This window comes from Chionomys nivalis, chromosome 11 (assembly GCF_950005125.1).
Source record: "Chionomys nivalis chromosome 11, mChiNiv1.1, whole genome shotgun sequence".
Classification (NCBI taxonomy): Eukaryota; Metazoa; Chordata; class Mammalia; order Rodentia; family Cricetidae; genus Chionomys; species Chionomys nivalis.
Window position 1 is genome coordinate 19486317 of NC_080096.1, and position 20041 is coordinate 19506357.

The following is a 20041-nucleotide window of genomic DNA, read 5'->3' on the forward strand; positions in this document are numbered from 1 at the left end:
GAGTGTCCCACTCAGCTCTTTCTCACACACCTCTAGGATGTCTCCTTAGAATGCCTTGTTATCATAGCTACCAGTGCACTTGCCATTCTCTACTCGGCTCTTCTAGAGCACAGACCTGTGTGTGGTACCTCTGAACCCTGAGTTCCAGCATGCACCGGACCCCAGGACGCCAACCACTTTTACTCAGACTTAACCTGAGTGCCTCCATGAGGAACCCTAGAGTCACATTCACTGCGCCCTCCGGCTCTTGCAGGTTTAGCAACTGAGGTGCCAGGGACTTCAGTGGTCTCTGCCTGGGCAGAGATTACACAGACACCAGGCTGCCCAGAGAGAGCCGTTCTCCCTATAAACAGAGCATCCACTGGCCTCCATCTGAGCAGCCTTCTATCACACCCACTTCCTGCTAGGGTGTGTGCTCAGGCTCGACCTCCACTCCCCTGCCACACAGGAGAAGCCCTCCCCTCTTCCCTCTCTAGGCTTCACTTTTCTTTCTGCCAAGGGTTTGAACAGGTGATGAAAGAGCTTTAGGTGTCCCTGATGTGCGGGGTCAAAGGACAAATCAACTACCCGAAGACTAGGCTACTTCTCTGCTATTTTCAGGTTATCAAGCCTATGAGGTACCTCAATGCACAGGCTATTTCCGTGGGGCTTTAACTACACCTGATAGGCAGAAATACCACTAGAGGTTCAGCGAAGGATCATAGGGTTCCCAATCGGAACCAAAGAGGCCAGGGGTGTGGGTTAGCTTGTCCACTTTCCAAAGTATGTGCCCTGACCTTTGGCTCTGGGAGCCCCCTCTGCTGCTGGACACCAAGACCTACAGTACCTGGTAGTGGGACCAGAAGGGCTTCTTACCTGTAGATACCCACCAATCTGCTGTGACCACACCTCCCACTTCCCATTCTACTCCCCACATATACATCTGTACACTTCTGTGTCACAGAAACGACCTATGTGAGGACAGACATCATGGATGATGCAGACACACAGACAAAGTGGATGATGAAGGCAGAGTGACTCCCAAGAGTCTCTCTCTTGTCACTCAGTGTTTCTGTGGCTCCCACTGCTTGGAGGCCTCTCTGGAAGTCAGAGCTGACAGGTTCACTGACACACCCTTCTATACACTGCTTTTAGGGTTACTTCCTGCAGATTTGGGAACCTTCAGCCCTCCTGTTCTTTTGTGGAGACAGGATCTCTCTAGGTAGCCACATGCTTCTTCCTCCTGAATGCTGGAATTGAAGGCATGCATCAACCACCATGCTCAGCTGACCTTTCCTCTCTTAGTTCTTCCGGTGAAGATGGATTACTGAGGAAAAGCGTTAACTGCTAAACCTAATGTCCTGAGTTTGATTCCTAGAACCCACATGGTAAAAGAGGAAGAACTCCTAAAAGTTGTCCCCTGACCTCCACACAGTTGATACAAACACACACACACACCTGAAATACCCCCCGAATGGTGAGACACTGGAGTTGGGGAGTCAATGCGAAGATGAGCGGGTAGCCTAAAGGAATGGATGGCATGCTGGGACATTCCCAGAAAGGGTTTGTCAAGGATGCAGAAAGAGCTGGAAATTGTGCCTGGGAAGGATCACGGAACACTTCTTGGAGGAGGTGACACCTGAGTGAAAGACTGGCAGTGATAGGTGGGAGACCACAGTGGATGGCAGAGGGCAACCAGGCCAGGGCAAAGCAAAGGGGCATCCTGCAGAGAACTCTCTGAAAGGGGTGGATGCCAGGACAGAGGCGCGAATGTCTTCTGCACCATGCCGGGCAGTCGGGCTTGTGTTCTGCAGACAGTCATGCCGGAGAGGAAGGATACAATCAAAAGGTGTGAAGCGGCTTGCAAGAGCAGATGTGCTTTAATCAATTCACCCAATAAATATTTTAGGGGCTCCAGACACCGTGCATCTAAAAATGCTGAACAACAAGCACTTTGGCGGCCACCACGAACAGAATGGACTGGGGTGGGGGTGGGTCAGAGACTCAGCTGGCTGAGTGGGGGCTCTAGCTGCTCAAGTCTCTCATTTGCTTGGATCATTTCCAGCTCCAGGAAGTCCCCGCTGCCCTCCTTATGTAGCTCAGAAGGGCTGGCATGGAGGATCCTCCCTGCTGCTGGAGGAGCTATGGCACCTCCCCTAGACATGGTACTCAAGTAGCGGTCTGGAACAAGCCCATTAGGCCTGTGGGTTAGTGTTATCTGGAGCATGGGATACTGGCCAGGGCAGAGTGGGCTACTTCATGTGGACTGGACAGACTTCATCTACTTCCCCAACCCCTAGCAGCACAGGCACCATGGCACCAAAGAGGACAGTGGCAAGGCAGACAGTGCTATCCAGGGAAATGAAAACACACTCTAAAGTTACAAGGAAGGTTTCTCAGATGCTTTGTGTTTGGGGAGAAGCTCTAGCTGACCCGGATGATTTTCCAAAGTTCTTTGGAGTAGCGTTTCCTCCATCCCAGCGCCCCTACCTCTCCCCAGGAAGACTTGGTCCAGTGGCTAACATAAAGAACACTGGGACTACCCTGTCCCTCACTCCCCAGGACTGGGGATGGAATCGAGGGTCTGTGCACAGTAGGCAAGTACCCTTCATACTCAGCTACTACGTCTCCAGCCCCAGAGAAATTTCAAGGCTTCCAAATGCTCCAGGCCCACAGCAGAATACAAGACCCTTAGAGGACAGCAGACAAACAGATGCAGGAAGGTTATCTTTGGTCAAGCAAAGGTCAAGATGTGTGACTCACGCAGCTTGCACTGAGGACCCAGAATTCAGACTGTGGGAAGGCAACAAACTAGGTGCTCTCCTGTGGGCCAGGACAGGGATAAGAGCTTTACATGTCAATCCCCTTAATTCTTACAGATAGAGATGATGTGACTCACTAGGTTACGTGAGTCACCAGATCACCTAGCTGGTGAGGGGCCTGTGTGACCACAGACGTGCACTCTGAGCCACTGCCTGCCAGTTTGGAGCTCTGCTTTTTTACCAGGGATGTGAGGGGCAGGGAGAAGAGAAGCAGCAGAAGGTACGTTCATAGAGAGATGGTATTTCCAAGGAGCGGGGGCTCTGAATAAAAAGGCCTGGCCTAAATATGGCTACAGGGAACGCAAGCAGAACTGGAGGATGACCTCAGAAAGGCAAGAGAACCTGGAGCTCAGAGGAAGCAGGGCAGGACCGGCTGAGCCCTGACACGAGGCCTCTTGCTCAGAGCCAGAGGCAAGATCAAGTGACCTCTTAAGGATTCAAGACTCAGAGAGACAAAGCCCAGAGCGGTCGGGCCTGGCCCAGGCCTGGGCATGCCTGCTGACCCTGGCTGGATGGTGGCCTTGGAAACTGCCTCCAGTTCCCGTCAGGCCCCAGCTGGTGTAACCTGGGAGGACCTGTGACATTTCTCTTGGCCTCAGTTTTAGAGCCAAGAGCTAATAGGGAGGGGGAAGGATTAGAGATTCCTGAATATCTGTGGGCCCTTCCCACCTTCTCACTTCTGTTCTTGGGGTCTGGTGTGGTTGATCTTTGGTTCAAGGGTCTCAACATGGAGCCAGTTTGTCTGGCTCTGCTCTTCATTAGAAAGGATGCCTGTATGAGCCCAAGGCCCCCCTCCTTTGGCCCACCCCTAACTGCCTATCAGCTACAGCACTCAAGAGAGCCAGGACACACATTCCCCACCATCTCATCTGACCTTTTACCTCCTGGCTTTCACTGGGATGAAACCCGCTTTTGCCCCAGTCCCCACTGCCTGCAGCGCCCCTCCCTGGCTCCACATCTTGTGGCTTCTTCAAGCTAAGCACAGCTTCCTAGCACAAATCCACAAAATTCATTTAAAATGCTAGTCCTTCTGGATACAGTGGTACATGCTTGTAATTCCAGCACTCAGCGGGCTGAGGCAGGAGGAAGCAAGTTCCAGATCAGTCCCACCTATAATGAGTTAGTTCCAGGTTAGCCAGGGCTACAATACAGCAAGGTCTTGTCTCACAAAAACCCTTGACCCCCCAAAACAAAACTCAGCACCCCATAGGTTCACCTAATGTGACCCATCATTTTGTAGCCGGAGATGTGGGTGAAGAGTAGCCACATGGCAAACTTTGAAAGTCACAGATGGACAAACTACAGATTCCTGGGCAGATCTCAGTTGTGCCTGTTCCCTTACCTCTAATGAAAGCCAAGAACATACTCCCTGCCCAAGATGCTGTGAGGAGTCCCTGGGGCAGTGTCACACAAAGGGACAGCACATATCTGAACAGAGGAATGACCTCTGAGCACAGCATTCAGTGCTTGGTGTGCACTCTTGGCTTCTCCCTGCCTCTGAGCACCTGCCATTTCCTACCCAGAGTTTCCAGGTTCTCTGTGTGCTTGTTTGAACTTCCTGGGACAGATGTTGATCTCTAGACAGGAGCCATGTCTGCTTTGTCTCCTCAGTGCCTGTCCCAGGGTTAGCGCAAAAAGGCTCAAGATGAGCAGCTGAACTGAATTACCACTTCCCCAGTGCCCGGGATTAAAGCTGCTCACTACACTGTCTTCTCTGCTTAGGCCTTCTGTGGACAATGTGGCTCCTTCTATTCTAATTCCACTTCCTTGCCACTCTCCTTTGCATTCTCTAACCTCTTTCACTATCACCATGGCTTTAACTAGTCATGGGGACAAGAGGCTTGCTCTACATGGAGGTGCTTGTAGGCTATCCTAAATAGGGAAGGGAAACTAGCCCAGACCGCCTTAGTCCAAGCCACCATCACGACTGGTTGGTCTGGTCTCCTTCCTTTCAACACTTGCCCGGTTTCACTGGGACTATCTTCAGTGGCTCCCTGTACATCTTGGAAAGATTCAGATTCCTTGCAGTGTCTTACAGGATCTGGCTCTGCCTGCCTGGCCTTTGCTTAGCTTTACTGCCTGCTCATCAGCAAGATCTTCAGAGCCAAATCCCTCCCCTCCTCAAGACTGTGAGCACCGCTTACTGCTCCCTTTGCCCAGAGTGTTCTTTCCCATCTACCAGCGAGCCCTTCATCAGCTGGCGGCAGCTGTAAGGTCTGGTCTGGGTACCCTATTGCAGGCTCTCACAGCCCCCTAGCTGGCCTTGCACCCCCACTTCCCCGTGGCTCTGACCACCAAGTGTTCTGTGCCATTCTGTGTTTGGCGTCTTTTCCTCTGAACTGGAGGCCCTCTGAGGTTCAAGCGCCTGTCTGTGGTGCTTCCAATGCCGGATATACGGGAAGGGCTGCACAGATGTCTCTGGAACTGCATGTGTCCCTGTGAGGACAGTGTTGCTAACTCCCAGTGCTGGGTGGGGAACAGGCTAGAATGTGGGGCTGGATGGCATCCCAGCTCCTCCTGCATTCAGGCCTCACTGGGTGGTTCCATTATGCACTGAGCTGTGACCTGCCCAAACACCCAGCCCCCACACGTTCATTTTCCATCCCAGAGCCTGCCTGGGAGGAACGGTTTTGGGATTATTTCACATTTCTGGATTATCCATGAGACATCTCCCCTCCGGTGAGAAGGATCAAGAGTTTGACATTTTAAACCCTAAGCAGCTTCTCTCTGGCCGGCTTCAGATCTGCAGCCCTGCTGCTTGCAGCGAGATGCATGGAGAATGGAAGGCTGTTTTAATCTTAGCCTGCCTTCATTAGGGAGGAAAAAACACTGCCAAAAAAAAAAAAAAAAAAAGCCATTGTCGCCGCTATGCAGACCATACAGACCTGTGAGAGCCCAAGAGACTACTGAAGTCTATTTTCTCAAACAGATGGGGAAACAGAGGCCGGGAAAAGGCAAAAGTTCAGATATGTAGCAAGTTGGTGGCTGACCGAGGACTGGTGTTCCCAGGGGCCGCCTGGTTTTCACAATGGCTCTTTGCCACCTTTAGGCACCAGGGCAGCTGGGGTCTAGCAAAGTGGGGGAGGGGAAGTCCTAAGTTTCCACTGACTCTACTTCAGGACCCTGAGTCACCCTGGCCTCGAATGGCCTCTCCAGAGCAGGGACAGGCTAGTCCATCAGGAAGCAAAACACCCAGGAGGCTTTGGGGCAGCAAGAGTGATGAGGCTTCAGTCAAGACCTCAGCTACTCCACAGCCAATGGCCACATCTGGCCCATTCTGTGACAGATATCTTGCCCCAAAGTGGGTCTAGTTGTGGCTATATTCTGAAATAAACTGTTCAAGATGATAATTCTTCTAACCCCACTGTTTTCTCCAGTTATATGGGAACATTTCTGCCTTTTATTTTCCTGAAAACACTAAAACAGACTTCAACCGTGAAGGCATAGAACCTGACAGAAATAATGGCTAAGTGTCTCCGAATATTTGATTGAACTCTGGAGAAGCATTTGAAGGAAGGGACCGGTTTCCCGGTAGTCAGACCCACTGGTTCCTGGGGCAGAGAAGGCTCTGTTCTTCACACCTCTATCCTTGCCCTATAAGGCCTGACCACACACAACCAACATCGAGCCCAAGATGTTACAACTTGAATCCCAGCTCTCAGGGGCACAGAGGTGGCTATCTGGGAGTGCACGTCAGTGAGTCTTTGTTTAAATTTTTTTAAAGAAGTCTTTGAGAAGAGGACAGGAGAGAGAGAATCCTCCGGGCCATCTTGTAAAGTCCCTGTGGAACACGTGCCAAGGCAAACCAGCTCCACCACAGGAGCCTAGAGAGCCCGAGCAGGTGACTGGCCCACTCTTTTCTTCTGAGGGGGAGGCCAATGTCCTCCTTCATAAGATAAGCGGTACTTCTTACCCAGGCAAGAATGAGGGGGAAATGAATGCTTGGTCTTAAGCAATTTATGGTTCTACACTGTAGTGATCAGGACTTCTGAATATTCTGTTGGGTTTCCCACACAAGCTCCTCAGACTACACAACTTCTCATTTTGAGTCCTTCCTTCCTGCTGGTGAGTCCCACCACGCCATCCTCCCTCACAAACAGCTCTCCCCAAAACCAAGCACCCTCACCCTCCCGCCCTACCCCTCAGATTTCTGCCCTCTGCACCCACATCCCCAGACTCACCCAGGAACAAAACCTCGTGGTCCAGTCGGCACTTCAGTTGGTACTACAGGGAGGTGACGGTGAATGTGTCCTCAGGGTGAGGTTCCGCCATGGGCCCCAGGAAGCCACTCTTAGGGCCCCCACCCAGGCCAGGATGTGCCTGTGGCATAAAGCCTGGATACCTGTAGGCAGTGTCCTGCAGGGGCAGCAGCGAGTCCCTCGGCACAGGGGACAGGGTTAAGTCACTAAGGAGTGGGCAGCCATAGCCAGCAGTGGCTGCAGCAGGGCCGCGGGGTGGACCTGGTGGCCGGGCCATCTCCAGTGGCTCCTTGTCGGCCTTGGGCGTGGCTGGTGGGCTAGCCAGGTGAGGGGCACTGAGGCATACAGCCTCCGTCCTGCCCAGGAAGTCAGCTAGCAGCCCTGAACCCACCTTGCCTTCATAGGGTGGGCTACGGGCAGCTGAACCTGGTGGGTACCAATAGGCTGTACCCTTGCAACTAGGGGAATCATAGTGAGGCTGGCCCAGCGGCAGGTCCCGGCAGCTCAGGTGGGCCTGGGCTGCAGCTGCATGGCTCAAGCTGGCTCCCTGAAGACCATGCTTAAGGGGCTCACAGGCAGTCAGCTTTGTAGGTGGTGGCCGCAGCTCTTCCTTGAAGCCGAGTGTGGGAGAACAGGTGGGTGAGTATGCCTTCTGCAGGCCGGCATCAAACACTGTGGGTGGGTGAGCCAGCGGTGGGAAATGCTTGCCATCAAGCTCGGGGGCACCGAGGCTGGGAGAGTCACAGTGGAAGCCTTGGCCAAAAGTGCCATCAGAAGGTGTAGACGGATTCATGGAGTAGGGTCCCATGAAGTCACAGGGATCTCGCTCTCCCACCCCAAAGGCTCTTGACTGGGAGGGCAGCGGTGACATGCTGCTGTCCCCGCTATAGTAGTCCAGGCCAAGGTCTGGGCTGTCCTGGAACAGTGGATTAACTGGCTGTGGCTTGGGGATGAACTTAGCTTTAGCCGCTGTACCACCTCGCTCCTTCTTGGCTGAACAGGCCCCGCTACCCCGGCCACCCCGCGGCTGCCGCGGCCCAGTGCTCCGTTTGGATGGGTAGCCAGAGGCAGTGGCCGAGGCAGATGTTGAAAAGCCCAGATGTGAGGCCTCAAACAGGTCCACCTTCTTCCGCCGCCCGCGGCCAGGCTTCGAGCTGCTCTGGAAGAGGACGCTCTGGTTCCAGTTGTAGCCGGGAGCAGACGATGCTTCATTCCAGTCCATCATGAGCTTCTCCAGGCTAGACAAGCTGGACTGGCCCTCACTGCTTGATGCCTCGCTGTTGGCACGCCGAAAACCACCACCACCGACAGGTTGATTGAACTGGGTGCTGTCGGAGGACGACTCGGAGAACGTCTCGGACACGGCAGTCTGCTGCTTCACCTTCTGCGGCGTGTAGTTCGAGATGTCCAAGATCACGTTGGGCTCACTGACGTGGCAGTCAAAGTTGGGATTGTAGAGCTGACTAAAGGCCTCTGAGGCCCAGTCCAGGCCGCCATACCCCTGCCGGAAAGGCCACTGAGAAGCCCCCACAAACTGCCGACAGTTCTCAGGTGAGGGCTGAAAGGAGGAGGAGGAGGAGGAGGCGGCAGAGGCTGCAGAAGCTGTGGTGCCCTTGGGCACCATGTAGCCACCGGGTGAGACGGTGCTGGCTCGACTGTCGCAGCGCAAGGGTGTGGGAGCCGACCCAGAGAAGGGGCCCCCCTCAGAGCTGTTGAAGAAAGATGCCTTGCTGGGTGGCAGGCAGGGACCCCCAGTAGGTGGCGGGGCATAGCCAGCACTGTGGGCGCTGCTGGGTGAGGCGGGAAGGCTGTTGCCACTGCCATAGGCGAAGCTGCAGTCCTTGCTGTTAGCACAGTCCTGGCCTGAAAAGGGTTTTGCTGGGGCAAACACACTTTGTCCTGCCCCATAGCCACCATACTGAGGCGGGTAGGTGTTGGCAGGCGGGTGGGTAGTAGGTGAGCGGGCCACAGCTGAAGGAGGGGGAGCCAGCTTTGGGAAGGTCTCAGCTGCCCGGCAGTCTGAAGTGGCTGGGGTTATCCCGTAGCTTGTTGCCCGTCCTGGCGGGAAGGTCTGACGGGAGGGCAGAACAGGCTGGAAGGAGGGGTCTGCCCCAGCTCCACTGCTGCCCACCGCCACGGGGCTAGCCTTGGCTCCCCGGCTTGGGAAAGTGGCAAGACCCCGCTGTGCAGGCAGCCCGCTGGAGGGAGGCCCTGCATAGGTGCCTGATGCCTTCCTGGACTCTGGGCGAGAGGCTGAGAGGGCGAAGTCTAAGAGGTCAGAGGAGTCATCCGAGTCAAGCAGGGAGCGAAAATAGCCAGTGAAGAGGTTTTGGCGCTCCTGGCTGAGCTCCGTCTGGCCTGAGGGTGCACCCGCATAGTAGCTGCTACGGCCTGAAGCCCCACTCTCCAGTCCAGTGGAGGCAAAACCCCGGGCCTCAGTCCCTTGGAACCCACAGTTTCGGCCAGCTTGCCCTCCTGGGTGCCCATGGTGAGGGGCCCAGCCACCACCCTTGTCCCCAGGCCACTCAGCACCTGCCTCCCCAAAGCCTGGGCCACTGGGCACCTGCTCTGGGAACAGAGTCCCGTTCTTTCGGGACCGCCTCTTGCGCTTGGCTTTCCCAGTCACAGCATCTACCTCCCCTCGGCCCCTTTTGCGTGGATGCCCCAACTCGGTGAGGCCAGGACCCACAACCCCAGTAGCTGCCACTGCTACCACCTTCTTTTTCTTGCCAATGCCCTCAAAGAAGTCACTAAAGGAACAGCGGGCTGCCTTGGCTGCATGGCCTCCACCCCTGCCTCCAAAGCCCCCCGTTTTGCCTCCTCGCCTCCGGAAACCCTGCACACGATGCAGGAAGTGGGAGATGCTCTGGGTGTCTGGGGCCTGGTGCACCGACTCAGGCTCACTGGGTGTCCAACAGCGGGGCGGTGAGCACCTCCCAGCACACTGGCTCTGGCGGTTCAAGAAGGCCAGCTTGGCAAGGACATCAGAGTACTCAGCCTTACTGTCATTGGCATCTGCTGCATACGATGGCTGTGGAGATGCCAGTTTTTGTTTTCGCCGCCTCCGTTTCTTTACCTCTGGCATGGCCAGAGTGGCCGCTGCCACAGTAGCAGCCTCAGCAGCTACCACGGCAGGCTCTTTGGGCTTGCCAGGACCCAGCAGCAGGTTCTTAGGAGGGCGGCCACGCTTACGCTTGAGAATAATAGGCATCTCCCCCGGAGGGAAGACCACCACCACATTCCGGCCATTGTTTTTCATCTTCAGCAATGGGGTAGGCTCTGTCGACACCCGCAAGCCCAGCTCCTTGCCTTCCACACTTAGACTGCTGCTCAAGGATGAAACTTTGTACGTGGTCTTATTTCTCCGCCCCAGAGACACAGGGATCTTGGCCATCTTCACCACCATGCGCCGTACACCCCTGCACTTGCCTTTACGGGTGGGGACCACTGGGGTCTGAGAAGACTCTGGCTCCAGCTCAGGAACTGGGCCTGACAGAGTAGGAGGTGGTGGTGGTGGTGGCAGCGGTGGGGGTTCAGCTAGGGCAGCTGCCAGCCCTGTAGGCATAGGCAGGGGAAGAAGGCGACCTTCAGGTCCCGAGTCTGCCTTCCGCCCCCTTCCAGCTTTCCGCCGGCGACACAGGATCTTTGGCCTATCAGTGCGCCTCAAGGCGTACTTGGGGTGGCCCTCAGGACCAGGGGGACCATGAGGTGAGCACAAGTCCAGGCGTAAGGGCTCAGCCAGCTGGCAGTGCCCCAGGGACTGCTGGGGCTCTAGACGTCGACCAGGAACATCCAGCAACTTGGGCAGGGGGTCAAGGGCCTGGGGGTCAAGGAGCTGGGACTCCAAGGAGTCAGGTAGGGTATCTAGGGCCTGTAGAGTCAGGCTTGGCAGCCCTAGAGGATCAGCAAGAGGCTGCAGGGGTGGCAGCTCCAAACCTTCCCCTAGAGGCTCTAGTGCCTGCGGGTCTAGGAAGCGGGGCTGGGGGTCCAGGAGCTGTGGTTCAGGCTGCGGTGATGGAGGTTCAAGGGCCTGAGCCTCCAGGAGCTGGGCCTCAGGACATGTAAGGGAGGCCAGCTCGCTGAGGATATCAGCATCTGCTAGCTCAGAGTAGTCAGGCCCATCGGGCTCAGGCTCTGGGGGCAGACCAGTGGTTGTGGCTGTGGCTCCAGGACCATGGCCTTGGCCAGGCTGGGGGCTATCTCTGGGCTCGGGCTCAGGCTCATAGAGGGGGTGGCTGGGCCGCTCTGACTTGGCATGAGGGGTGACGCGCTCCTCGGGGCTACGGATGCTGTTGGCCAGGCTGGGTGAAGAGAAGAAGCTGTATTGCAGGTCACCGGGCGGTGGAGCAGGCGGGCGGCTCAGTCTCAGCCCACCACAGTCCAGATGCACACCGCTGTGCTGCAGGTCCTGTGACAGCCTTGTCAGATCCTTCATGATGTCAATCAGCTGCACCACTGGACGCAGGTTCACACGGCCGTTGTCCCAGTGGCGGAGAGAGCTGCTGTCCGGGGCCGGTGTGGGACAGTGGGCCTGAGAGACAGGCCGGGCTGCCCGAGGGGGTAACACGTCGTCTCCCTTGGCAAGGACTGGTAGACGCCGGGTGCTGGGGTCCCGGCGTGGGGGTGGGCGTGGGTTCTCAGAGAAGGTGTGGGTGGAAAAGGCTTTGTCAGGTGGGCTGGCAGGGGGCCGGGTGGGCAGCAAGGGCCGGGGGGTTGGGGGACCACCGGGGTAGTACTTGGGCTCTCGGAGGTAGTCAGGAGAGCTGCAGACGGCACTGGAAGTCACCACCAGGCCCTGGGGCTTCACACGCATCCTGACCTTGTCCTCCGAGGGCCGCCAGGCGGGGCCGGGGCTGACATGAGGGTGCGAGAAGCCGGGATCAGAACCTGTCAGGGAAAGAGGCAGGAAGTCCTTCACTGAGCTGCCTTCAGTTTCCCACATCCTATCCAGACTCTGGACTCTTTCTCTAGGGTTCCATTGATTGCTCCACTATGTTCCAGGCCCTGATCCAAGCCCAGATGGCTTGCAGGTCTTCAATCAGTGAACTCCTCTTGACAGCATCCCTGTCTTGGAGAAGGAGGCCTAGTAGGAGGACAAGGTGACCACTCCACATAGAACTGACCAACTATCAGAGTATCTTTCCCTCTCATCCCCATCCCCTAAGGTGCACTCACCCTCGGCTCTGCCGCCTGGGCTGTCACACTGGATATCTCTGTGGGCAACAAGACATGTAACAGATCTGAATTCTCCACATGAGTTAGGGTCCACACCCAAACCCTGCTACTAGCGCACAGTCCCACCCCAGCTCCCTCCGTGCCCCCTCGTGACTGACCTGGTAAACAGAGGGTCCCCGTGCTTGGGGACTCTGCCAGTCGCTGGCTGTCGGCTGGGGGTGTTGTGGAGCCACTTCGGCCTGAGTCCAGGCCTTGGGACGTGGACAGCGCCTGGAAAGGACCACGGCAGCTCAGGTTTAGTGAGCACCTACTGCGCGCCAGGCACTGGGCTGTCAGCTGTCCAGGCATTGCTTCATTAATTCTTCATACCAATCCTGCGAGGTAGGGGCTGTTAATAACCCCATTTTGCAGATGAAGAAATGGAGGCTCAGACATGAAGTATTATTCATTCGCTCATTCATTCATAGGTTCATTACTTATGTAATGTCTACTTTGCACAAGGTCGAGGTAGTCAGATATTAAAATAATCACTAGACCAAGAGCTACAGAGAAAGTGAAGAGAGCACCTAGGGTCAAGGGTCCAGTAGCCACCAGGAAGCTGACAATAAAAGCCTGTACTTTGGGGACACTTTTTCTACTGCTAACCCTAGGCTAAGTACTTTAGTGGGTCATCTCATCTAACCTCCCTACCATACAGAAATCCTGCCCACTTTTAAAGACACCATCTAGAAGAGGTTCATCTCCTGATGCACGAAGCTCCCCAAATCTGCAACAGCTCATGTTTATTACACCAAGAAAATCATGCTTTGCCTGTACTGATGTATATATAGCATGTACATGCCCTGGTACCCAGAGGAGAGAAGAGGGCATCAGATCTCCTGGAACTAGAGTTCTACAGGAGGCTGTGAGCTACCATGTGGTGCTGGAGACTGAACCAGGAGCAAGAGCAGCCAATGCTCTAAACAGCTATCCCTTCAGCTATTATTTTATTACATTTTAATTGTGTACATGTGTGTATATGTACGTGCTTGTGCATGTATGGAGGTCAAAGAAAAACTAGCAGAAGCCAGCTCTCTCCTTATGGGTCTCATGGACCACACTCAGGTTGTCAGGTCAGAGGACGAGCACTTTCAGCCACTGGTCATCTCATCAGCCCCGCTTTTCAAGACAGGGCAGTAGACGGGGTCTTACAGATATGCACCACCACGTCTGGCTCTCATGAAGTTTCTTCTTATTCTTTTCTAGACCCAACAGAGACGTTGAGGGGAAAAGAGTGACAAGAATGTAGAAAGGACCCAGACGGTGGCGGCGCACACCTTTAATCCCAGCACTCGGGAGGCAGAGGCAGGCAGATCTCTGAGTTCAAGGCCTGGTCTACAGAGTAGTTCCAGGTGTCCAGGGCTGTACAGAGAAATTCTGCAGAGCTTCACCAGGGAGTCTCTGAAGTCCTTCCTTCAGTCTGGCCCTCTGTCCTCTTGGGGTCCTGTCTATTTCCCCACCACAGTACTCATCACAACAGCAATCAATGACTTGTGTGACTGGCTATTTACTGTGTTCCTTCAGACTGTGGGCTCTTCAGGGGCAAGGATCACACATGTCTTGTTTATTGCTGTATCCTCTGACCCCAGAGCCTGAGCTATGGATGCTACATAAATATTTACGGAGTGATTCTGAGCTGGTCAGGGCAGAGCTGGGACTTAGATCTAGGCCTGTTTGATTCCCAATGGAGCCTGAAGACTCAGAGCTGAGCCCGAGTTAGGACCTCAGTGAACAGCATGAGCCCCAACTCCTGAAGGGTCTGAGAGAGTAGCCCCCATCATGTCTATTGTTTGGTCCTGACCTAGCGCAGCTGGACCATCAGCTTATGCTCTATGGACAGGTGCCATATTGCCTAGTGCCGGCCCGTAGGGAGAATGCAGGGCTGACTCAGGGAGAGGACACTGTGGGAAAGGACACTCTTGTGGGCCCCTGTGGTAGGCAGCGATATGCAATCCGCTCAGAGTTTTAAGCATCAACAGGGCAGGCTTTCTTGTCTATTCCACTCACTGCATCTCTCGACGTCTGGAAAGGAATGTAGCCCACAGGAGTTGCAGGCAGAAAGAACTTTGCAATTCACACACGACCCACTGAGTCTTCACAGCAACCCAGGAAGCATGCATGGTTTACCATCCTGGAGCTACAGAGCAAACGGACCCAGAGCCCTTGTGAAACTCGCCTGAAGCCACACAGCTGTTCAGAGGCAGAGTTCCTAAATCTCTTAAGGCCAAAGCCTCTTTCCCACTCTCAGCTCCTGCAACAACCCTTCAGCCACTTCTGGAAAGGTTCCTTCTAGAGCTGTGGTCTAATTTAAGGCTGGGAGGAACACTGAAATTATCTAAGCCATTGGCTTCCAAACCCTGAGCCCGGGGGAGCGGAGGAGCTGTGTAACACTCCAGATACCCAGGCCCTAGTCCAGGAGGGCCTGACTCACACATCTGAGGGACATCTGGGAAACTGTTATCCTAATCTGCTCCCCCAGTGGGTACCTTGTACTCTAGTGCCATTTTACCAAAGAGGAGACCGAACCAGGAGAACTTCACTGAAGGTCACATAGCACATGAAGGACCCTTCTGTTATTCACCAGGTCAGTCCCTATTTCTGTCCACTGTCCCAGCCTCACCCTTCTGCCTCCCATGCACCTGCTAACTCAAGGCTCTGATCTCTCCTATACAGCTGTGGAGCTATATCCTTTTTGGTTCAGCACTGCTTCTCTCTCTAGACACACACACACACACACACAATGTAACCTGGAATTCTCCAACACATAGCTGTGTTACCAAGGAGAACCTTGAACTTCTAATCCCCCTGACCCCATCTCCTTATGAGATCACAGAGCACACCACCACACCCCACTCTTGTGTTTTGTGACTGAACCCAGGGCTCTGTGCACGGTAGACAAACACTCTACCAACTGAGCTACATTTCCAGCCCCCCCCCCTTCTTTTTTGGGAGGTAAAGTTTTACTTGGAGTCATGGATGGCCTAGAAATCACTATGAAGATCAAGCTGATCTGAAACTTGCAGCTATCCTCCTGCCTCTGCCAGTGCTGACAACACAAGCATGTACCGCCACAGTCTGTGAGTTTAGCTAGCACTGCTATTTTTGAAGAGAGAACACCTTCAGAGTTTTGGAAAAGCCAGGCAAGGACAAACCTTTAAACCCAGCATTCAAGAGGCAGAGGCAGGCAGATCTCTGAGTTTGAAGCCAGCCTGGAATAAAGAGTGAGTTCCAAGCCAGTTAGGACCGCAGAATAAGACTCTGCCTCAAAGCATGGAAGCAGCCCAGACTCTGGAATCTCCAAGTCCATTTCCAGCAATAAGCTCACCACGGTTTTCAGAGCTACCTACCCGCAGCCACCATTCCTCCCTTGCCGTGGGTGGGGCTCAGCAGGCCTTCCTGCTCTGGAGGCCTCCCACTTGGGGCCTGAGGGTGTGATCTTGGCAGAAGAGACAAACCTCTCCAGTGGTTGCTTCTGCTCCACCCACCCATGAAGACCTTTGGCCACATCCTCCTGACTGTCCACTGCTCTTTTGCAGCCTCCAGGATCTGAGGGAAGCAGTTGGCTCCCTTCCCCACCACACCCCAACAGGCAGCCATTCTCTTGGCCTCTTCTCAAAGGTACCACCAAGCCCAAGTCTGTGAATGAAAAGTCAAAAGGGTCCTCTGTCTGCTTGTCTGTTCCTGGGTCAGTGTCTGAGCTTGCCCACAGGGACACCAGCTGGCTAGAAGGGGGGCCCCAACCTGCAGAGTACAGTGCCGGGAAGCACCAGCCCACATCCTTGATCCCCAGCCCCACCCTCCCCCACCCCCACCCCCGCTGTGGCTGTGACCACCACACCCCTTCCCCAGCCCTCCTTCCCCTCACCCACCTCTAGCCTCCCCAGGGGAGCCAAGCTGCCAGCCCCAGCTCTCACTTCCGGCCTCATGACCCTCTCTCCAGACTGCATATACTACTCCCCCATCTCCCTCAGCTGTTCTGAAGACCCAAGGATGTCCCAGGCTTCCTAGCAGTGAAAAACACTGCTGTTCTGAATACTTCCTCAGGACCTCTCTTCTCTGCAGGAAGGCTTTACCTCCCAGGGCTAGCCACCTCCCTCTCAAGAACTTGGTCTTCCCTTCCTTTTAGCTCCTACTGCCCACCCAACCTGCAGGTCCGTCTAGTAAGAAGATTACAGCCCCAGCTCTGAGCAAAACAATGAACTAGTCACTTATTTTGGATTTAAAAGTGAGCACAGAGAGGCTTAGTCATGCCCTTAAGGACACACAGCCATGCCATTCAACTCTGCTGTTGTGTAGGTGGGATCCTCTAAACCAAATTGCTTCAGCACCCAGAGATTCAGCCTAGCTCGCCTCCCCTAACTATCTTAACTATCTGTTCTAACGTATCTTTCTCCTAGCTTCTTACCTGTCACCAAGATGCACTACCTTCCCTGACCACTAGGTGTCCCCTCGGAGCCACTGATGCCCCAAGGGGAACTGGTCCTGCCCCGCCCCCGAGTCACCAGCTCCCCCCCAACCCCAGCACAGTACAGCACTGCATACCCCACCCTACCCTATCCCCAGCCACACAGAGCTCTTTTGTGCAGCCCCCGCCCACCCTCTTCCTGTCCAGAGTGGGGCACCTGGCAAGCAGGTCTGTTCCTAAACCGCCCCCTGCCAGCCCCTTGCCCTGGGTGCCAGGTGTGTAGGCGCCACTGCCAGCGCTCACTGGACCCGAGGGTCACCCCACTGGCAGCCCTCCCTTCCTCCCTCCGAGGTCACCCAGGGACTGTGCTTCCCGCCCCACTCCACCCCCATCCCCTCCTGCCCTTGGCCCTTCCAGACTCCTGTCCTTGTCTTTCCTTCTGTCTCCCGGAGGACTCCCTCCTCCGGTACCACTAGCACCTCCTCCCACCTCTTTCCCGCCCCCGCCCATGTCCCTCCCCAGAGAGAGCCAGTTCTGCCCCGCCCCTTGCTGCCGACCAGGTCGGAAGAACTCCTCCCCCTGGAAAGTCACTGTTGGAAAGGAAGTGACTTCAGCAATTTGGCCACAAGGCTGGGCACCGCTGAGCCCAGCTCAGCCCAAGTCTTACCCAGCCCACCTCCAAAGCACAAAGGAAGCCATATGCACATGCACCCTCACCTAGCACCAAGAACCCTAAGCACACCCAGGGTATTTGAGTCTTGATCACACACTTCTCCAGCAGCACCCTGTGTGGAAGGAACGACCTAGGATGCCCACACCTGCACGGGACCCACATCCAGTGCAGTCACCACTATGGCACACCTAACATGCGCTCTGAACCATCCCCCCAGCCGAGGCCACTCATATAACTTGTATACACAGCCTTATGCACTAAGGACAGAGCCCTGCACACCTGCTTGCACACAAACCCAGTCCCAGTACATTCACAGCCCCACATCCTCCCACAGCCCTGCCTCCCCACCCTTCCTATCCCTGGAGGCCCAACCCCCATACAGACCTCAGGAATGCTCCTTGGGAAGTTGGGTGGGGTTCCTAGCAGGCTAAACTCTAAGGAGCTTCCTGGAGCCTGAGGCTTCATGTGTCAGTTCAGGGAGTTGTCTCTGCAGGGCAGGGCAGCCCCACCTGGCCTCTGTGGCTGGGAGCTTGGGTGGGCTAACCTGGGCCACGAGAAAGATGGGTCCTACCACCAACCGGCAGTCTAGCCGGCTGCAGTCACACCTTGACTACCATATCCTCCCAGCATCTCAGCTCCGTGCTTCCAAGGACTGCAGTAAAGAGGTGTGTGTGTGGGGGGGGGGGGGGTTCAGCTGCGCCTCTCAGGCACTCTGGTTTCCAACTCTGGCCTGAATCCTGGTCACTGTCACAACTCATTTCTCCTCCCAGTTCTCTCAGGTCACCAAGGCACAGGGAAGAGTCCTTGGGCTAGGAGGCAGGACTCTAAGGGACTCGCTGTCTATCCCTAAGTCCCCATTTCTGGATAATGGGGAGGTTGAATAAGCTAAACTTAACGGTTTCTTGACTTAAAGGGTTCCTCTCCCCAACCCCACCTCTTTTGCCTAAGCTAAGAGCAGATCGCCAGTAAGCTGCCCCAGGCCCGACTTTCTTTCTCAGAGTTACCTGAGCAGGCTTTGCAGAGGCCGGGCTCAGCAGGAAAGGTCTGCCTCCACCAGCATCAGATTCTCCAGGGTGTTTCTGCAGAGCCCTGAGCGGTGTGCCTCACCTGGGACCCTCCACATACACTCAGCTGGATTGGCTCTGGGGTCCAGGCCGATGAGTAGACAATCAGGCAAGCTCCCATCTGTAGAAGCAAATACAGCATACCAAAGATAAGCGTGGATGCGGGATGAGGAGAGCAAAGGGCAGAGGGCCACTGAGCAAGGAAGGCATGCTTCTTCATGAATACCAGTCCAGTTCTGACTTTATCTCACTGCAAAATTGAATACCTTCCCACCCCCTTTAATCCTTTAAAGATTTAATTATTATATTTTGTTTTTGCATGCCTGGTGCCCACAGGTCAGCGAGGGGGCTCAGATGCCCTGGAACTGGAGTTAGATGGCGGTGAGCCACTAGATAGGTACTGTGGATGGAACCTAGGATTTCGCAAGAGCAACAAGTACTCTTAAGCCGAGCCATCTCTCCAGCCTTGAGTCCGTCTCTTACAACCCCAGGCTCCTGTCTGGAAGAGGAGTCTTTGTATGTCTAGGTACTCAAATGTGTGCACAAACTGTAGACAGGAGAGAGAGGAGGGAACCCCCCCTTAGCAAAACTCCCTTATCCGGTATCCTTTATGGGTCTCCATTTTCTCATCCCTAAAATGGGGAGTTACATCTTATGAGCGTAGGGAAAGCAAGCTCCAGGGAGCTGGGGCCTGTTGCCTGTGCAGGTGGGAGCCGCTGCTCTGAGTGGGAGAATGCCTGTTTCCACCAAGGTCCACATGCAGCTGCTGCTTGCCCATCTGCAGCAGCAACCGTTCAGACCTTAGACCTCTTGTTTTCCTTAATAACCATGGTCTTCTTCACCTTCCCCCGCTACCTGCCCGTTGGCTGCCCCCCTGAAGCCAGGTTTGTGTGTGTCTGTCTAAGTAAGAAACAAGCCTCACGGAAACGCATAGGTTCTGGTTGCCTGGGAATGTGCATGTGTGTGAGACCCTTGTCTATAAATGCACAACTCTGACTTTCAGTCATCTGAGTAAATACACACACCTGTGTGAGAGTTGCTGGCTCCACTCTGCCTGCCATACCGCTCTACATTTCAATGTTGGCACCAGTGTGTCAAGACTGCGCATGCCTAGCATGTAAGAGACCATGGGTTCCACTCCCAGCACCACAACAAAGCTTACACACGAGTGTGGACCTGGTGCATCAGCTGAGTCCGTGTCTACGAGAATCAAGCGTCTCCAGTTACACTTGTGGGTATGCGCACATCTCAATTTCTATTCTGTTCAGCTCTGCATGTGTATCTAGCTGAGCCTGTGACAGGTGTGCCCAGCTGTGAGTGTGCCCGTGTATGTACACACTGTGCCTGGCTCGCTGAATCTCACTGTGTCAGGAGCCAGGCCAGCTCCTGCCTGCCTCAGAGCTCTTTGGATGTAGGTTTGGCAGCAGGGTGGGGGCGGGTGGCTGATCCTCTGCTGTCCCTGCAGGTTTCCAATCTCCAGGCCTTGACTGCAGGCGCTGGTGTCACTGTGGATCAGCATTGCCCACCTCCTACCTCTGCCTTTCCTTTCTGTGGGCTTTCAGGGTCATGGTGTGATGGTGTGACTGGTCACAGTGTCCCTGCGGGTTTGTTTTTGCCATGGTCAGCATGTGCTTGCGGGTGTGTCTTTGTATGATGTGCCGATTTGCATGACCTTACCATTGTGA

General features: G+C 54.9%; 1 protein-coding gene across 5 annotated transcripts in view; it reads right to left on the bottom strand.

Annotated features, from left to right (window-relative positions):
- Ahdc1 (AT-hook DNA binding motif containing 1) overlaps window positions 1-20041 on the bottom strand; it is a 65905-nt gene that overhangs the window by 4022 nt on the left and 41842 nt on the right. For all 5 annotated transcript variants that reach the window (XM_057784618.1, XM_057784616.1, XM_057784619.1 and 2 more), the window contains 4 exons: window positions 18297-18477; window positions 12334-12445; window positions 12176-12213; window positions 6983-11887 (listed from right to left, as the gene is read on the bottom strand). In XM_057784618.1, the coding sequence (XP_057640601.1) occupies window positions 7026-11813 (4788 nt within the window). In that variant the 5' untranslated portion in view covers window positions 11814-11887; window positions 12176-12213; window positions 12334-12445; window positions 18297-18477 and the 3' untranslated portion in view covers window positions 6983-7025. The remainder of the gene's footprint in view (window positions 1-6982; window positions 11888-12175; window positions 12214-12333; window positions 12446-18296; window positions 18478-20041) is intronic.